Raw genomic sequence first — 18,774 nt, 5'->3', positions numbered from 1 at the left:
TAACCCCCTTCTCTCTCTCTCTCTCTCCTCTTGTTTTTACATGTATAAATTTATATATTTTTTTTAAAAAAATAAAATAAATAAATAAATGCTATTTTATTATTATTATTATTCTTTCATTTCTAACGCTTTACAGAAACAGACACCTGTCTCATTGAGAAATTCTAACATACTTGCTTCTACTGAATCTGTAGTATGATTTAATGACTGATGAAAATGATGAAATAATTCGAAATTAGATTTCAAGTCACTATTATTGAGTTTTTGCCACTGCTTTTTTACTTGTAATAAATCAAGCTTACTAAGTTGTGAAAATTTGCTTTGATCTAAAGTAAAGTTTAATACTTTTTTTTTCTTTATATATTTATATATATATACCTTCAAGGAACTGTAATCCTTGCCAAAGAATCAAAGGTAATAAAGAGATAGGCGTGCAGTCATCATGTATCAATTCTTTAAATAACTCAACCGCAATGTTGTCTAGTTCGAGGGATTGCATATGCCATAAATAACGATAGACTTTATAACATATACCTTTGCATATATTCAAATCACTTAAATCAAACAGTGTTTGTGTCTTGGTATAATCTTCTATGATGGCATAAAACACATGATCAATTTCATTTGAGCTTTTTATTTGCTGATAGTAGTTAATGGCGGCTTTATAATCCTTTGTCTCAAGACAGGAATTTGCTTTTTTCTATAATTATATTATAAAAATTAGATTTTATGATTCATTCCCCCCCCCTTTTTTTTTTCTTACCTCAAGCAATCCCAAACCTATTTCTTCCAAATTATGTTTCATACAAAACTGAACAATGGCTTGAAAAATAGTGTTTTCAGTATTCAAATCTGTTTCTTTCAAATGCTAAAATAGATTAAATTTAATACAGATACTATACTTTTAAATCTGGTAAGATTTTTTTTTTTACCTCAACTAGTGCTTCTCTTCCCCATTCATCACATGTTAGCATGTAATTAAATGCTGTCTCCCATAGTCCAAAATTATTCTTAATGAAGGATGCATAAAATAATATAAAATGATATTGGACAGGTACAGTCACTATTGAACCATCACTAACGTGCACATTGACTGTCTTCATTTCCAACTTGTTTTTTAGGACGAATAAATCAACCAAATGTGCTAAAAAGCACCAATCATAATTAATACTTTCCTGAATGGCTTGTGTTAGATTGCCTACTAAAAGTGATTTGTAAATGTCTTGAGGTACTTTATCAAATTCCTTAATAGCCATTTCATAAATAGAAGTTGTGGATGTGTATCGATCTGGATTAAAATAGAAACAACAAATAAAAGCATGTAATTCATCTTGTGCATGTTGCTTGATGATTGATTCATCATTGCCTGTCAAGATAGCAAGTAATGTCCAGAATTGCTTTGAGTGGTTAGAGTCCTTTGATAATGCTTGCATCCATTGCAATAGTCGAGTTCTGTCAATTTTGTTTCGAGATGTAATGGTGCTATAGTCAGTATCACGTAACATTTCACGTAGCTCCCTGAAATAACTATACAGATTAGTATCATCTTCCTTTTGGCAAAGAGAAAGCACACGATGTAATGTATTGGCAATGATTTGCAATTCGCCTAATGTGGCCATACGTATGAGATAGGGCCAAAAGTCTGGATGATCCAAGGGATGTTGTGTGAAAATATTGACTGTGTTGTATTCATAAAAGGCACCTTTAAAAATAAAACAAAAAACCGCAATGTTATATACATGAAATTATAAAGGTTGCATTCATGTTCTTACGTCTGTTTGTTTTATTATACCATTGCATGAGCGCTACTGACAATTCATGATTATTTTCAAAAGAGTCAAAAAATAATAAATTGCAGAAACTCCAAATTGAGTAAAGCTGTAAATATTCTTCACGCTCTGCCCTATATATGGGAATAGAATATAACTGAAAAAAAAAAGGCAGAATTGATAGATTAATTAAAGCTATCCAATGACAACAAATAATAATTTACTTGGTCAACTAATTGAATTTGATCTTTTATAGCTTGCTCATATTCTTTAGCTGCTGCATCAACCGTCAATTCAGATGGACTATTTTTTTTTTTCAAATAAAAAAATCTTCTTAGTGAATTTCCTCTTATACATTTAAAAACACTTAGGTGTAATATATGCTAAATATCTTTACTTTTGATGTAATTTTTGGTAAAATTCAAATAAACGTTTATATAACTAAGAAGAATAAAAAAGGTTATCGCCTGTCTTTTCTACAAAAATTATTGTTTTTTTTTCTTATTAAATGTACTTTAGATCGTATTTCAGGTATGTGTTTTTCTTGTTGTAAATTAGATTTGCAAGCATCTTTAATATATAATTTCACAGTCATCAATAAAGAGTAATAAAATAAAAGGGATATGCAGAAGTTTTTTTTTTTTTTTTGACACGAGATAAAAAAAATAAAAAAAAAATCCTCCAATGAACACAACAAGTGATTATTTAATATGTCAAATTTGCCCGAGTCGGTTCAAAATCTCCTTTAAAAAAAATCAAGGAAAAAAAAAAGAGTACGAAGGAATTTAGTAACTGAAATAATTAGCTGTGTGTGTGTGTGTGTGTGGAGGATAAAGTCTGTTACTATATCTCCATAATGTTTAGAACAATTGATATTCTTTTTTAGATGTATAAAATAAAATTGTAACACGAAAGTAAAAAATGGAAATTAGGAGCTTTTTGGAAGAAAAGTCAACGCCCTACTTGTAAATATATAAATTTTTTGTTGAGAAGAGAATCGTAATTTGATACAGCAATGGCTATTGTAATAAAATTAGAATACCTTTCTGGAGAATATGTGTAGTCTTCTATAATTAGAGAAAATATTATGGGCAATCTTGTATATGTTTTTTCTTTTGCTTTTTTACTATATTATTTCACAACTTTAGCTAGAAAAAAAAAAATAATTATTTGGCCAGAGTTGTAGACCTTAAAAAAAAGAAAGGGGGAAGTTTATTCTGACTCCTTCATTTGATGAAAATAATTTGATCAAACAGGCCAACAACACAAATCGTCCAGTTCTTTAAAATAAAATTTACTACTAAAAATTTGAGATATATTCGTTCATTTAATCTGAATTATTTCCCTTTTCTCTTTTTCACAAGGGCGATAGTGATAGTATCCAAAGTAAAGATAATAATAAAGCAAGCTTTTATTAAAAAAAAAAAAAAAAAAATTGAGATTAAAAGACAGATGTACATTTCTATTGGATAGATCACGTGACTTCATAGTGACAAAAAAGAATATATATTTAATTTTATTCAAAATCAAGAGCTCCTCATTGGTCCAACGGCTAGGATTTGTCGCTTTCACCGACACGGCCGGGGTTCGACTCCCCGATGGGGAACATTTTTTATATTTTTTTGTGTCGTCTTTTATAAAGACTTTATATATTAAAATAACATGATCATATAGATAATTTAGAATATCCGAAAGAAGGATACTTTATTTATGTTTTTAATTTATATCTCATTTCTTTTGTAGTATGACACATAATTGATAACTCGTTATTGTCGTTTTCTTTACGACGAGACAATAGTAGTACTAATTGATTATTGCAGTTATTAGTCTAACGATTATTTATTAAGTTTGATGCATTCTTTTCATACAATTCTGTAGTATATTATATTATAATTTTTGTTTATTTTTTCTATTATTGTTGGTAATTATTAATCTATTCTTTATCAATCATTTGTTACATTCAAGAAGTATCATAAATATATTTGAGACTTGAAAATAGTGAGATAGTTTATTAAACAAAACATTTTTCAAAAAGTAATAAAAATAGAGATGAAATAAGTATTTTAGATAAGAGAAGAAAAAAAAAATTATAATGGTAATATGTATACAAAATATAACTATATAAAATACAGATTTGCAGCTAAATCAACTAATTAACAAAAAAAAAAAAAAAATCCATATCATTATCTCTTTTTTTTTATTGTTTCTCCATACTTTGGATATTAGATGCATTTATGCTTTTATTTTGATTAGTATTTTCAGACGAAGATCCTGTTTGTGTTTCTGTTAATTCTGTTTTAGGTGTCTCGACTTCTGTAGACTTTGCATCTGATGCTGTATTTCTATTATCTTCTTGCTTTTTTAATGTGGAATGTAATGTGGAACTAAGCTGTGTAGCAAGTTCGGATGGTAATTGCGCAATTGCCTGTGGTAATAACTGAGCGATAGAAGGAGGTAAAGGATAACGAATGGGATCTAAGAGGTGTTGTCGTATGGTGTTTTGTAATTGTAATTGTAGTTGTGCCTGCACTTCTGCATTATTAGGTTGATTCATATTTCTTGTAGTTGTCAATTCATTTGTTAGTTGAGGTATATCTGAAGTAATAGAATTATTCATTGTTGTCTTTGCTGAGGAGCCGCTATGATTAATTTTGGAAATCGTAGTTTGATCTTGATTTTTGTTTGACGTATTTGATTTTTTTTCATCAGTGATTATCATATCTTCAATGGTAACTTTTGATTTAGCCGATGATACATCAATATCATTGTTATGAAGAGGAGATATTGACAGTGAATCTACTGCTATCTCATCTACTCTCCCTTTTCTAACTCTCACTCCTTGTATTATTTCTGCGGGTGAAGGTAAGTTTTCAACTGTTTCCTTTTTGTTATTATTTAGCTCAGTCTCTTTTTCTATACTATTTACCAACACTTTCTCAGTTCTTATTGAAGAGTTTATTACCGACAAATCATCCTCGTTTTCATATTTATGGCAAATAGAATCTTTCACTACATGCTCCTTTTTAACTTTTTTTCTTGCGCTTTCTATTACTGGCTTTGTTGGATAATGCTGATGTGTAGTAATATGAGACGATAATGTTGAAGAAGAAGACACGATTGTTCTTTTGTTCCGTTTATATACACTCTTTAAGAACAGAGGTGTTGCATCAGGGCTGATTGTCCAAAATGCACCCTTTCCTGGCTCTGATTCACTTCGTGGTACTTTTACAAATGCTTTATTTAATGATAAATTATGTCGAATTGAGTTCTAAACAAGAGTATAAGTTAAGTTATATCATGATTGTTCTAAAGATATGTCAGTTACCTGCCAACCATTTTGTGACATTTGATAATAGGGGTAATTTGTGGTTATATAATTATAAATTCCATTAAGAGTCATACGTTTTGCATTGGTTGAATTAATAGCTTGAGCAATCAATGTAGCATATGAATAAGGTGGTTTACTATCTTTGTTTTGATATGTATCTATCTCTGATATTTCATTACGATCATCGTCTCCCGCACTATTATCTCTCAAGTCATAATCCTCATATGCAGCTGTAGAGGTTTCAGACAAATGCAATTTATTCGATGAATTAGTAGTCGATGTTACGTTTTTTTCCAATTGATGTGGTGTTGATATATAACCAAAGTCATCGATATTATGCTGTGGCACATTATTGGTTGAATTTACGTTGACCGATTCTCGTTTTGGTAGTAAAAAGACAAAAGCCATTTCACCTATTTGTATTTTAGTTCTATAGTGGGCAAACCAATCAATTCTCTATTTATATAATGTCTATTTTCCTTTCCTTTCCTTTCCTTTCCTTTCCTTTTCTTTTTCTTTCTTTTTTTTTTTATTATTATCATTATCATTATTTTACCTATTTTCCAAAGGAACAGTTACTCCTTTTTCTACAAATTGTTCATTAACAAAGGCGCCATTTTTTCCAAATATCATTAATTCAAAACGTTGTGTTGAAAAATTATAAAACAATCTTGCATGTTGTCGAGAGACTGATTTTGTATTTCCCAAAGGAATGTCCACATTGTCTGGATTAGAGACTTTCCTACCTAATGACACTTGAAGTGTACGAATGTAATAACAAAAATCTTCACCTTCAAGTTTTGCATATGCTTGAACAGGATCTGAATCTATTGAAGCAGCTATAGGACCTTGTAATGAATTACGCTCTTCTACTGCCGGATTAACAAGATCTGACACGGTCAAAGGTGTTGCAGCAGCAGAGTTAAATGAAGTCATTGTGTAGTTAAATTGTTCCTCTCTTTCTCTCTCTCTCTCTTTCTTTTTCTTTTTTTTTTATTCTATTAATTTGAGTAATAATTTAAATACATGAAATATCCCTTCTCACCTCTATTTGACTAGAGCTGTTTTAAAGAGAGATAAATAACTTAAAAAGTGTAAATAAATTAACTAGGAAAGAACGAACGTGTTGTATATATAAAAGGCGACATCCCTGGTATATTTATACTCCAAGACTATTGTCCGAGCCGGATATAATAATATTGTGGGGAACTTTCAGGTTCATTATGTAGTGAAATAATATTCAATTCCAGATTATGATCAATTTACGCATATGCATATGCACATGCATATTCATACATATTCATACATATATACATACATTTATATATGAATATATAAATGTATATATGTATATGTATATATAATATATATATTATACATACAATTTTGATATGTAATAGCACAGCCGATCTTCTGGAGAAACAGGGTTTAGAAAGGAAGAGGGTAGGTGAGGGAGATTATATTTATTAGTTTGTATTTTTAATTAATTTAAGCGTCGAATAAAATTGAGTACGACCAACAAATACAAAACAAGAAGCATGATTTGCTAATATAGAGAGTATAAGCATAGAAGACTTAACTTTGATCTGAACCTTATACAGTCCCTTTCATATCAAAATAAATATCTTGATTATTGCTATCATTTTTAAAGTAATCAATATGTTTGTAGAATTAAAGGTTACAAACATTCTTTACTACAATGGCTTTCAAAAATTATAGAGGAGCATCAAATACTCACGATAATCATAGTTTTATTATGAATATTTGTTTATAATGCTATGGAAAAGGTAATATATCGAATACAAATCTTCTTTAATAACAAGAAAAGAAAATAGAAATAAACCACGAAACTAAAAGAGAAAAAAAAAAAACTCCCCGTGGGGATACTAGAATTCTTATGAAGACTATCATTTCTTTAATCGAAGATTAAGATAAATCCTAAAGAGAAAGGGTATTTTAAGACAGATAATCTATATTATAAAAAATAGTAAATACAGCATACCAGAGTATAAAATGACAAAAAGTAACTGGAGAGGCTTAATATATATCACTAGAACATCTACTCAAGGTGAACAGGAAAAAAAATCCTCAAGAGAAAGTGGTGTTGGGAAGTGAATATAAATGTAGTGGTATTCCATATTGAAAGAAAGCTTCAGAGGTTATAGCAAACTGTTTGAATATAGAAGCCCAAGTATAATAGTATATTTTGCTCGAACATGTCAATTCATATTGCAGTAAATAAAATTCTAAGGAAATGATCCAAGGACGTTTTGAAGAGAGTTTTTAATGATTAAGCTAAGCTTAATTTCTTCACCTTTGAGTTCTAACTTTTGTAGTTAGACTAAATGACAGCTATAAACGTTAATGTTAATGTTTTTATATAAAACCTGCACAGTCATTTTATTTTCATTGATAATCAGGCTAATAGTAGATGTGTATGCATATATATTTTAAAAGAAAAAATGTTTATAAAATAGATTACCGTGATGATTATTTTTATATGTCTAATAGATTATGCTTAACAAATCTCTTGTGTGACTATTTTTGTACAAATAAAAAAAAAAGGCTAAAAGTATAGGGGCAATATTTAGTACATTAAGGTACTATTATTAACGAACTAATAACTGCACTTTATTTAAAAAGAGACAAAAATTAATATAAATCATAGTCAAGCAAAAGAGATAAAATTGGGTCAAAAAAAGTTATAGAGACAATTAATATCAAAGTCTTGTTATTAGTTATTTATGTAGTACTTTCGTTGAGTGTAATAGAGAAAGATTAAATAACGCATAGATTTACATAATATTGTTAATAACTTATTTTTGTTGTTGATTTTACCTAAGTGCATTATGTTACAACTGATTATTAAAAAATGGCAGTCTTGGTGGTAGTTTTTTTTTTTTTTTTTTTTTTTTTTTTTTTTTTCATCTTTTACTTGTTGACTTATCGTTATTGTTTCTTGTTGAATAACAATAATAGCTTCCTTTGACCCTTTACGGGAAGCTTTAAAATTACTGAGATCCATAAGCCTCTTTATGTCTCGCTCATCTTTTTTTTTCTTTTTTTTTTACAGATTTTATTTTACCATCTACTTCTATTTGTTAAACTTTAGGAATCATGTCAGCAATATTGAAGCAATCCATGTATCCAGAGGGTATATCGTGATCAGATATTTTTATATTTAAAGCTCAAGAAAAAAGTAGCATACGCAAAATAAAAAAGTGGTGCGCAAAGTATGAAAAAACATCTAAAATTTAACTTTATTTTACCAGATTACAATTTTGACAAATACCCTCTAGGCTGCATTCTCTCATAGGCGGAGTTTGCTAGATAATCAATTGGGTTGGACACAAAATGATCCTTAATGTTACGAATATCGACCATTTCTGGTTTAATATCTGCTATAGAAGTAACTCCCATCAGTCGCATTACCATTTCAAATTCATCCTTATTAAAAAAAAAAAAAAGACGATGATTAACAATATTCAAAATATACAATTACATTCAGTTACCTGTAAAAGTTGAAAAAGCTTTTCAACACCTTCAACACCATAAGAAGACATAGCATACTATAACATACATATTATATTAAATAAGTTCATTTATATATCTATTTGAAAGAAAAATTACCAGACAAGGTCTTCCAATTCCAACACCTTTTGCACCTAAAGCAATAGCTTTGAAGATATCACTACCTCTACGAATACCACCATCAATATAAACTTCGAATCCTTTATCTAAATTTTCTCTTCTTAAGGCACTCATAGTTTCTGCTAGAATTTCAATAGAAGAAGGGGCAAAATCAAGTTGTCTACCACCATGATTAGATAATACAATTCCTTGACATCCATATTTAGCGGCTAAAACTGCATCCTCAGCTGTCTGAATGCCTTTAATCAGTATAGGTAGTTTTGTAATCTTTTTAAACCAGGCAATGTCGTCCCAACATAATGATGGATCAATAAAAGAACTAATAGCTCGAGCAGCTCCTTCATCCCTTTTAACCTTTGTTACATTACGTACTATCTCTTCAGGATCTTCTTGTAAATATTTCTGTCTCATATCTTTCTCACGACGGCCTTAAAAAAGAGAAGATTTTAGATCTAATATCGGAGATTTTTTTCCTCCTCCCCACACTTACCTAATTGAGGAGCATCAGCTGTAATGAAAAGACCTTTGATGCCTCTCGATTCAGCATGTCGAACAAATTTCTCAGTAACAGCACGATTTCCATTAACATATAATTGAAGCCATTGAGTTTGACCGGGTCCAGCTGCATTAACAATTTCATCAAATGAACAAGATGCTAAAGTAGGAATCATCTGAATCAATCCTCTTTTATAAGCAGCCTTTGTTAATACAACTTCACCTTCAGGATGACCTAATTTACCAAGTGCAGTGGCTGTAATATAGAGGGGGAAAGTAGTATGTGAGCCAAGCATAGTAGTTGATGGATCAACGTCCTTTACATTAACCATAACACGAGGACGCAGCCAAATTCGATGAAAAGCATTATGATTTTCTCTCATAGCTATTTCATCATCTGCACCAGAAGAGTAATACGCCCATGCATCGGGCTTTAGGACAGATCTAGCAACGGCTAATGAAAATAAAATAAAGTTTGTCAGTTACCTAGATAAATTCTGAATTTTGGTGTGAGAATATTTTGATTATTACTTTCAAAGTCAAAAGAATTATACATTTCATCTAATCTTGGGATTTTTTCTCTAGCTAATCTAATCTTTTTATCTTCGTCTGTTTCTACTTGAGGAATTTTTGAAAGAGCATCTAAATCAACAGATCCTTTACAAACTTCGGGAGCCAAAAAACGTTGAATAATATCAGGTGGGTGAATAGGGTCAAATGCTGCTGTTGCATCTTTTCCTGCATATTTTAAAATGATTTTTTGACCTCCTGGATGTTCTGGAAGAAATTGCGTAAGGTCATATACCTTACCGTGAATGATGATCCATATATCATCTTACAAATAAATAAAGAATCATAATTATACTTGATGATAAAATAAACAATAAATCTTTTTATTTACCTTTTGCATTATGTTTTGCAACTTCTTCAAGGGAAATTATGCTCATAATTATTACAAGTTTCTTAAAAAGCAAAAAAAAAAAAAAAAAAAAGAAAAAAAAAGAGATGTGAATATTTTATATTAAACGGTGATGTATTATTAACAGATTTGCATTTTTTTTATTATGCGCTTTTTTTTTTTTTTTTTTTTTTTTTTTTTTTTTTTTGCGCATAAAAGTTTTTCAAGTTTGTGTATCACTAACTCTTATCTTGTGCCATAGCTCAAGGGTCACAATTTCTTCCAAAAAAAAAAAAAAAAGGTGTTGCACAATCCCAGGCAAGGATATTATGCTTTTGCTTATTTAGACGTGAAAACATCAAGTTTGATCTATGGTATAAATATATATGTATATATAATTTATCCTCCAAATGAAGAATAGAAAGAAAGAAAAGGGAATAGAAATCACATTTTTTATTTTATGTTGTTAAATTTAAATAAACAATTCAAGTCGCCAGAATATTAAATAATAAATATGATTGCTTATCCAGAAAGTTTGTATATGTTTATAACGATACTATCGTTCAAAGTAAAATATCTAAAGTGTCATAAAAAGTATTCTAATCGTCATCAGGATTAATAATAATTACAGCGTTTGTAAAACCAGAGATAGATATTCGCAATGATAAAAGTTTTCACAAATGAATAATGGTACACGGCTACGTATAGTGACAATATCTCCTCTAGAGGTATTAGCCCAAGGATCCAAAGATAAAACAGGTGATCGAATCAAAATTTTTTACTTCATTGCAGACAAAGAAAAAAAAAAGATAAATACAATGTTGAATAATGTGAATACACGAAAATGTATCTGAATGTTAGGAGTAAACGGATAGAAATATAGCCCTACAGCTAGGATATTTATTACGAACGGCTAGATAAGTATTCTATAGAGAATAGATGAAAATTAGTATAAACTTTAACAGGGAAGAATTGAACGATACGTCTATAAATATATTCTTATTCGGATTAATAAACTTATTAGGGATAGGATAAAACAATCATCAAAAAACAATGATGGAAGCTAAATACAAACAGCGTATGTTAGAAGATTAGAAGAAGCATGTAATGCATAAATTTTTCTATAGTGTGTTCGTCCCTTCAACGTTTTTGATCTACTATTACTCAATTGCATCATGATCCCAGAAGTATGTGCAACTATAAATACGTTCCTTCTTTTATAACTAATTTACTTAGAGCAGCTCTACATTTGATTATTGACAGAGTCTTAGTCATATCACTACTTCCTTCTTCTCATTATAAGCTAAGTTAGCGTTCTTTCTTTTCTGTATACCACTCAAAAAAAATTGGTTAGATCCATGAAAGAAAAACACAGAAGAGGGTTTTGACAAGTAATATACCATATAATAAATTTGTATCAGCCACGTTAGTAAGAATGGTTAGTGGAATCATTTGGTAAGTGTTTGCTGGGTAAAGTATAATCTATTTATCAAATAACAGTATGTGTTGGATGATGCTCTGCTAGGAGAATGCAGAAAGATAGAAAGTATGATGCTCATCTCTATCAGTATTGGAAACCATTGGGATGATGTCTAGTATTGAGTAATTAATATAATCTGATAGAATTGTTCTTGATACAATTTCTGAAGGCATCACATAATTAGGTTTTACGGAGGATTGATATAAGTATTCTTAAACTAATTCCACTGAACGGTGGAGATACCGAAAAATAAGCTCCCCAGTTAAGGATATCAAAAACGCATAATTTGTTATTTGAGTTGTTATCCGGTCGACAAACAGATCCACGATCATGACCTGATATTTAATACTTACATGATTCGTTATTTAAATCAATGCCTTAATAAATAAAAAATTATTGATCAAAATCCTTTGTACCTTATTAAATTCTAAAGTGATTCCACCTGAATAACAAATCAATATTAATAAACATGTTCAACTTACTTAAAAACGATTCAGACAGAAAACATATCTCACATTTTATCTATACAAAAAAAAAATATATTATTTTGGTTATAATCAATATTTTTCTAGTTTCTCTCATTTCAGATATTTCCAACTGTTAGAACTATCATTTAGTCTGGTTAAACTTGTATAATTTTCATTTTATATTATTTTATTTTGATATCTTAATAGAGATATCGCATGGATTACAAATCATGCAGCTTATATCTAAAGAATAACTGGATCATCCACCCAAGTAATTTTTAACATAATCCAACCCCATTTACATCAACTAAACGATGTGAATTTACTCACAGTTCAGAATATAGCTCAATTACCAAAATACGCACCTTAACTGCTATATTCAGGAAGAAAATATATCAATACTTTCACCGTTTCTTGGAACTATTTTGAGAATTTTTATCTCAATCCTCCCTGAAATTTTATCAGCCGATGCATTCAATAATTTATTGACAAGCAGGTAGCTTATGCAGTCATAATATCTTCATAGTGGACACCAACGATATAGTTCCCTATTTTTTATGCTCTTTGCAAAGTTCCTCTATGTCTCCTTCCTCAGTATTCCATTCTATTATCGACTCCAACTGAAATTTGGTGAATAGAAAACAGCAGTTACAGGAAGATCGTCGTGTGGTCATTATCAGCTCAAAATACTCGTCTACTGAACTTAATCGTAACATACGTAACGTTTTAATACCTAGATAGTTACAGGATACTAATATGAATCGTTCATATAAATAATGTTAATTATTATTCATAAAATGAACAGATATACAAGTGACCCTTATTTCTAATTTAACTGCTTCTGATTTGATTAATTTACTAAGTGATTTATATTCTCAATATTCGTACAGTGTATCTACACACTCCATTTTTTTTTGTAGTCCTTGTCGTTGGATTATGGAACAGTCTATAATATATTTGTATGAACAGGAAAAAAAAAAGGACAAAAGAAACAGATGTTACGTACTAATAGAATAAATGTATTACATAATAAAGAATAACCTGAGTCATTATTACAAGTATATATGCAAGAAATTACCAACATACTATCATACTATCATTTATTCATCTTGCACTTTTAATCAAGATTCTTGTAAATAATATAAACCTTATGGACATTCAATCATCTAAATGTGTCAACTAAATAAGACATCGTATCGTTTCTAAATATTTATTTTTATAACCTTGATAAAAGATTCAGGCCTTCTTTGATCCAATAAAATAAAAATATAAAAGACATCAGGAACATATGCATGCTCAGATCAAACAATAAGTTTTTTTTATTTAAAGCCTCAGTCGGATCATTATAGCACCTAATAGATAATCCATAAATCAGCACATTGAATCAACAAGATGCATATTTAAATATTAACATTGTTTCATGACTTATCTTTTGTACAGCTATTTTTATTTCTTTGATTCAGGAATCATTAGTATAAATACAGGTAGTTGTTTAGACACAAGATAGTCTTTATATTATTCTTTTTACATTGAATAAACAGTCTCAAACTATACTTCTTTTGTCTTTTTCCTTTCATTTTCCTTTATTTTATTACATACCATCACAAAATTTACTCTTTGATGACATAGTAAAGCCTTCAAGGTCACTTGTGTGTACCTGATTGCAAGCGTCAGCAATTCTGCCAGACAAATTTTCCTCGGTCATAAAATGACTGCGCTTCAACTCTCCTTTCATTAATGACCCAAAACCGCTCAATAGGGTTGGGCTCAGGCGAGTATGGAGGCAAAAACATGATTCTGTATCCTCTACTTTCAATTTTCCGTCTCATTGGATGATTCTTATGAATAGTACAATCATCCTAAACTAGGTAGTTGCCCTTTAAATTTGGATCAAAATCTATAATATCCAGAAGTTCATTGATGAATTTGATGAAATAAAGGGTGGTTGTGCCTTTGGATGTTGTAGGGGCTTCTTCATAAGATACCTCTATTACTTCCTCTTTGTTATTGTCGGATGTGGCCCTCTTCCTACCTTTATTATTCTTTTTGCTTTTCTTAGATTTGGCAGGCGTTTGTTTTTTTGGGAGGTGGCTTCTTCAGTACTACGTGAATAACGCTCGTAGGATGTATGGCACTTATAACCGTGTGAGAGGTTATCTTTGACTTTGGAATCATAACTAGAGCAAGAGATCCAGCAGGAGATCTAGTATAAATGTTCCTCATGTTGATATTGAGCCCTGAATCGTCTATGAAAACACAATTCCGTGTAAAATCCAAGTCCGTGTCCTTCCATTCCATAAACTAATCATATCTTTTTTGCAAGTTTGTCTCATTATTTCTTGCTTCTGCTTGGAAAATGGGCTATTTGACAGTCAAAGATAGGCAGTTTTTAGGGTGATTATTGAGTTGAGATCTTGAGATGCTAAATTTTTCGAATTGTTCAGCTAACCTCCCCCACTATATCACCCACAAAAAGCTGAGAGGGGAGGTGTCATCGTCCACTAGATTCCTCAAAAAAGTCGTTGTGATCGTCGGTAAAAGAAGACTGAGGACCAGAACTTATAGAAGACTTTTTGTAAGGCACTTTTTCCGTTTCTCTGTACATTTTCCACCATCTTGTCACACGTGGCTTGATCCCAAGTTCTCTTGCGAACCGGGTAGCTAGGCCTCTTTCCTGAGCACTTTCAATCATTCTATCAATAAAGTCATCTCGTTGCCTGTTATTGTACTTTCTGTATCCTTTGCTATCTTTTCTATAGCAATCTTCTCAAGCGGTTTTAATTTTCTCCAAGTGTTTTGATAGGTTAATGTTTCAAGAACCACATTAGGATTGGGTTATCTCAGTTAGAACACCCTCCATTGGATCATAAACTTTCGTACCTTTCTCGCCGTACAGGTTATCGCGCCCATCTTCGTAATAAAAAAGATCTTTTCATGACTCAAACCAAAAACAAAAAAAAAAGAAGTGCTTAGGAAGAGGAAAACACTACAACAATTTAAGCTAATCTGATGCGACAATACGCTTTTCCTAAAACGACAAATTGAAATTTCTTTTGCGACAATTGTTTCTCAATTTCCGACAAATATTTGTTAATTGGCGACAATATCCATCGTACTGGCTGTACCTTTGTGTTATACATGTATATAGAGTATATTAGCATTTTTTCTAAAGTACGGCAGCCTTTTGTTGTTCTAAATAAAAAGTAATTAAAAATAGAGTTATGGGATTGCAGTTGTCTCTTTCTGAAGAAAAAAAAAATTATTCAACACGGCTTTTTTTCAAAGAAGTTCCCCACATGTAATAAATAAAAAATCAACCTTTTTGAACGTTACACTATATTCAAATATAATATATTAATTAAGAATGAAGGGATAGAGAGAGTGAGCATGGGGTTCATAAAACCTCCAATTAACAAAAAAATAAATATATTTGGATAAGTAAGGATAAAGTTTCCTTTGCTTGCTTTTTTTTTTTCTTATAATGTAATAAAAGGGGGTATTAAATAAAGAGGAAATATTATTAAGCTTTAGATGACACAGTAAAATTACGATCTATAACATTATCCAACACAAGCTGAACATCATCTACAACAGTTAAATCCTCTAAAAAGGCAACAAGATCAGTTAATTCGGTATCATGAGGATCATTAAACCATGTTGAGACAGGTACTGCATTTGCTGTGTGGAAGATATAACTTGCTGGCGAATTATCAAGAATTAATGTTGATGCAAGATCTCTTCCTAATTGTGACAAGTCCTTAAATGTATGCATACATAATTAGCTATTGTATAACATAATCTTTTATTTTTGTTTACCTTCACATAAGTTCCTTTGTGATTAAAGCATGATTCTCTAAATAATCTATGCTTAACAACTCCATGTATATCCAACATATCTAATACTGGATCCGCATACTTAAAAAGTGGGGGTTATTATATATGTATTTCACTTTTTTTTTCTTTTACCTTAGCTAAACTTGCGGTAAATACTACAATTTCGTATTTTTCACCCATTTTACGCATAAATTCATCCACTCCAGGACGTTTTAGTACATATACATTGTGATATTGATTATCAATCTCCACAGGTACAATAAAATCAGGATTAGGAATAATCTAAATAAATGTTTGTATTACTTTAACATGTAACGTTATTAAGAAAAAAAAAAAGGAATACCTTAAATGAGCTATGAACTAATGTTTCGTCAAGATCAAGTACGAGGCATTTCCTTTGCCTATCTTCATTTGCTAATGGCGGTAATAACCATACAACAGGTCCCTATACATTATATATATACGGATTTTCCTCCCTAAATTAACCTACTGACTAACAAAAAAAAAAAAAAAAAAAAAAAGAAAAAAAAAAAGAAACTTACAACGGGAGAAGTTTGGGATTGAAGAGATAAAGGAGAAGCGGATTCATTATTATTATTATTATTATTAGGTTCGTCTACTTCCACTCTATTATTGGCCGCAGATGAAGAAGAGGAAGACAAGTTATCTAATTCAGTTAGATCAGTAACAATAGCGGGAACAGGTGAAGTAACTTTATCATCTGTCTTCTCTTTAATTTGTTGATTATTATTGTTATTACTGAGGCTGCTACTATTCTTTTTACTGATTGATGATTTGTCGCTATTATCGAGAAAAGAACCTGCACCTACTGTACAACATAGTAATAAAGACAGAAATCCATTTTTATGAACTGGCTTCATTGAACCTGTGCTGCTGCCATGTCTACTTGTTGTTGAAGATGGTCGATTAATCTTATTAGGCGGTAAAGGTGATTTTACATATTCAGGATCAAGCTGCTTTTTTCCTTTACGAGAGATGTTATTTATTTTGTCCTACAAACATAAATGAAAATACTTTACCTTTCTTTATTTCTGAAGAAGAGTTGTTATGAGTCAAAGTTAAACTTTTATTTTTTGATTCATCTAAGCTTTCTACTTGTGACATTGTTAAAATAAAATAAAGTAAAAAGGCTTGAAATTTAAACGATCTATACTGAATTAATAAAAAAGGGTAAATCTTTTTTTTTTCTCGTTTTCTAGTTTAAATAGTCTTCTTCTAAAAGATGTGTATCTCCGTTTCTTTCTTTCTTTTTTTTTTTTTTTTTCCTTTCTAATGAAGATGCTGTTGGTTAACAAAAAAAAAAAAAAAAAAAAAAAAAAAAAAAAGCGCTTTTGTCGCTATAAAGTTTCTTGTTCGTTGAAAAAAAAAAAAAAAAAGGAGAGTGTGTGTATGAATACATTTTTATCACGTGCATAACCGCCTATAAAATAGGTTTGATTGTCATTGTAAATTTTATTAGAGAAGTGTATTTCTTTTATATAAATAAATAAATTTTATAATGCATTTATTAGTTGGGTTAAGCAATACTCATCGAAGTATAAGCCTAAGAAGTATATCCCAGCGATATTTATCAGCACCTATAAAGATAAATACACGAGCCTACGTCCGGCCACATTATTATAATTTAACTGAACAAAAATCTTTTCTACAAAATAATCCCATTAAACGATTTATAAATAATACAGACCCTAATAAAGTACTTTGGACCGTCATCGGTACTAATGTTGGTGTCTTTTTATTATGGCAATATTCTTTCAGCTCATATAAACAATTTGGTGATGCTAATTGGCTTAACTTTATGGTTAAGAATTTTGTTAATTCATCTGAGGCTATTCATAATGGAAGATATCATACATTATTGACTTCATGTATTTCACATAAATCTTTGGACCATCTTGGAATAAACATGTTTGTTCTTTATAGTATAGGTCAAGGTGTAATTGAAGCTATTGGGGCATCTCGCTTCTTATTACTCTATGCTGGTGCTGGTTTAGCTTCTTCAATTATAAGTATTGGATTTAAAAAATATATTCGACCCCTGTTGTCAGATAAGAACGATAAACAAATAATAACTAAAGGATCTATGGGCGCCTCAGGTAAAATGAATGTGTATCTATTTATTAAAATACTTACAAAATTATACAGGTTCTATTATGGGTATTACTACTTTCTTTGCTTGTGCATGTAAGTATATATTTATGCTATCTTATGCTTATTTTTTTTTTTTTTGCTAACATGTAATTATAGTTCCAAAGACAACATTTTTAGTTTTCTTTATTGTACCTATGCCTGCAATAGCTGTTGTGGGCTTGTTTGCAGCTTATGATATATATAAAGAAATGACATTAAATGTAAGTTAATATGCATATACTTATATATTATATAGTACGAAATTCATTTATCTATAATATAGACCGGAATAGTAGATAGTGCAGCTCATTTAGGTGGAGCTGCTTATGGAGCTGCTTATTGGTTGTTCAGGGTACGACCTTTATTAAGAGCTGGTAGATGGAGATTATAACATCATATAAACAATTTATAATCTTTAAATACACAAAAATATTTAATGCTTCTAAACAAGACAATGATGTATTTTGTAATCGTTATTTTTGCTTATGAAAAGCAGTTAAGTCAATTATTCATCCTTATTCTTATATTTTAGAAAAGAAAAAGGATTTAATATTGAAGTCAGTGCTGTATTGATTGATTTTGATTGTTGACCGAGAAATGCTTGTATTAAAAGCAATAATCGCAAGCCAGACACTGTCTCAAAATTTAATTATGATTTATGCAGACAATGAATTTGCCATAATATATCCTACGCTATTACT

At 30.2% G+C, this 18,774-nt stretch overlaps 5 protein-coding genes and 1 non-coding gene across 6 annotated transcripts; 2 read left to right on the top strand and 4 right to left on the bottom strand.

The window, feature by feature from the left end:
• Nucleotides 1-93: 93 nt before the first annotated feature.
• On the bottom strand, nucleotides 94-2,408 carry BX663DRAFT_500724 (nucleoporin Nup85-like protein). Its single transcript, XM_051526368.1, has 8 exons — nucleotides 2,284-2,408; nucleotides 2,167-2,210; nucleotides 1,994-2,072; nucleotides 1,773-1,926; nucleotides 933-1,702; nucleotides 764-868; nucleotides 379-700; nucleotides 94-326 (listed from the first exon to the last, which is right to left on the bottom strand). The coding sequence occupies exons 1-8, from the start codon at nucleotides 2,362-2,364 to the stop codon at nucleotides 109-111; spliced, it is 1,773 nt and encodes a 590-aa protein (XP_051385717.1). The 5' UTR covers nucleotides 2,365-2,408; the 3' UTR covers nucleotides 94-108.
• An 895-nt stretch (nucleotides 2,409-3,303) lies between these two features.
• Nucleotides 3,304-3,375, top strand: BX663DRAFT_t40. Its single transcript has one exon. It is a non-coding gene; the product is annotated as a tRNA-Glu (tRNA).
• A 443-nt stretch (nucleotides 3,376-3,818) lies between these two features.
• BX663DRAFT_500722 (fork head domain-containing protein) lies at nucleotides 3,819-6,073 on the bottom strand. The gene is made up of 3 exons (XM_051526367.1): nucleotides 5,654-6,073; nucleotides 5,095-5,527; nucleotides 3,819-5,037 (listed from the first exon to the last, which is right to left on the bottom strand). Exons 1-3 carry the CDS (start codon nucleotides 6,031-6,033, stop codon nucleotides 3,967-3,969), a joined length of 1,884 nt encoding a protein of 627 aa, XP_051385716.1. The 5' UTR covers nucleotides 6,034-6,073; the 3' UTR covers nucleotides 3,819-3,966.
• A 1,920-nt stretch (nucleotides 6,074-7,993) lies between these two features.
• Nucleotides 7,994-10,227, bottom strand: BX663DRAFT_500720 (FMN-dependent dehydrogenase-domain-containing protein). The gene is made up of 6 exons (XM_051526366.1): nucleotides 10,145-10,227; nucleotides 9,775-10,077; nucleotides 9,239-9,697; nucleotides 8,728-9,176; nucleotides 8,610-8,666; nucleotides 7,994-8,544 (listed from the first exon to the last, which is right to left on the bottom strand). The coding sequence occupies exons 1-6, from the start codon at nucleotides 10,188-10,190 to the stop codon at nucleotides 8,371-8,373; spliced, it is 1,488 nt and encodes a 495-aa protein (XP_051385715.1). The 5' UTR covers nucleotides 10,191-10,227; the 3' UTR covers nucleotides 7,994-8,370.
• Nucleotides 10,228-15,407: 5,180 nt separating this feature from the next.
• BX663DRAFT_500715 (HAD-like domain-containing protein) lies at nucleotides 15,408-17,230 on the bottom strand. Its single transcript, XM_051526365.1, has 7 exons — nucleotides 17,097-17,230; nucleotides 16,963-17,037; nucleotides 16,465-16,907; nucleotides 16,266-16,367; nucleotides 16,055-16,204; nucleotides 15,905-16,003; nucleotides 15,408-15,845 (listed from the first exon to the last, which is right to left on the bottom strand). Exons 3-7 carry the CDS (start codon nucleotides 16,801-16,803, stop codon nucleotides 15,609-15,611), a joined length of 927 nt encoding a protein of 308 aa, XP_051385714.1. The 5' UTR covers nucleotides 16,804-16,907; nucleotides 16,963-17,037; nucleotides 17,097-17,230; the 3' UTR covers nucleotides 15,408-15,608.
• A 211-nt stretch (nucleotides 17,231-17,441) lies between these two features.
• BX663DRAFT_429263 (uncharacterized protein) lies at nucleotides 17,442-18,303 on the top strand (the record flags this gene model as incomplete). The annotated part of the gene is made up of 3 exons (XM_051522722.1): nucleotides 17,442-18,039; nucleotides 18,089-18,127; nucleotides 18,191-18,303. The coding sequence occupies 3 exons, from the start codon at nucleotides 17,442-17,444 to the stop codon at nucleotides 18,301-18,303; spliced, it is 750 nt and encodes a 249-aa protein (XP_051385713.1).
• Between the last annotated feature and the right edge of the window lie 471 nt (nucleotides 18,304-18,774).

The sequence above is a fragment of the Cokeromyces recurvatus genome, assembly GCF_025118155.1.
Source record: "Cokeromyces recurvatus strain NRRL 2243 chromosome Unknown BX663scaffold_5, whole genome shotgun sequence".
Lineage (NCBI taxonomy): Eukaryota > Fungi > Mucoromycota > Mucoromycetes > Mucorales > Mucoraceae > Cokeromyces > Cokeromyces recurvatus.
Note: the sequence above shows the minus strand (reverse complement) of the source record. Positions and strands in the feature narration are given on the sequence as shown.

Excerpts from the sequence above, each read along its gene's own strand:
- BX663DRAFT_500724 (XM_051526368.1), bottom strand. The coding sequence starts at position 2,364 with ATGACTGTGAAATTATATATTAAAGATGCTTGCAAATCTAATTTACAA. Across the intron at positions 2,073-2,166 it reads TACCAAAAATTACATCAAAA|TCCATCTGAATTGACGGTTG; the intron begins GTAAAGATATTT and ends AAAAAAAAATAG. Across the intron at positions 701-763 it reads TAGGTTTGGGATTGCTTGAG|AAAAAAGCAAATTCCTGTCT; the intron begins GTAAGAAAAAAA and ends ATATAATTATAG.
- BX663DRAFT_500722 (XM_051526367.1), bottom strand. The coding sequence starts at position 6,033 with ATGACTTCATTTAACTCTGCTGCTGCAACACCTTTGACCGTGTCAGAT. Across the intron at positions 5,528-5,653 it reads ACTGTTCCTTTGGAAAATAG|AACTAAAATACAAATAGGTG; the intron begins GTAAAATAATGA and ends TGCCCACTATAG. Across the intron at positions 5,038-5,094 it reads TGTCACAAAATGGTTGGCAG|AACTCAATTCGACATAATTT; the intron begins GTAACTGACATA and ends ACTCTTGTTTAG.
- BX663DRAFT_500720 (XM_051526366.1), bottom strand. The coding sequence starts at position 10,190 with ATGAGCATAATTTCCCTTGAAGAAGTTGCAAAACATAATGCAAAAG. Across the intron at positions 9,698-9,774 it reads TAATTCTTTTGACTTTGAAA|CCGTTGCTAGATCTGTCCTA; the intron begins GTAATAATCAAA and ends TATTTTCATTAG. Across the intron at positions 8,545-8,609 it reads AGCTTTTTCAACTTTTACAG|GATGAATTTGAAATGGTAAT; the intron begins GTAACTGAATGT and ends TTTTTTAATAAG.
- BX663DRAFT_500715 (XM_051526365.1), bottom strand. The coding sequence starts at position 16,803 with ATGAAGCCAGTTCATAAAAATGGATTTCTGTCTTTATTACTATGTTGT. Across the intron at positions 16,004-16,054 it reads TTACCGCAAGTTTAGCTAAG|TATGCGGATCCAGTATTAGA; the intron begins GTAAAAGAAAAA and ends CCACTTTTTAAG. Across the intron at positions 15,846-15,904 it reads ACAAAGGAACTTATGTGAAG|GACTTGTCACAATTAGGAAG; the intron begins GTAAACAAAAAT and ends CATACATTTAAG.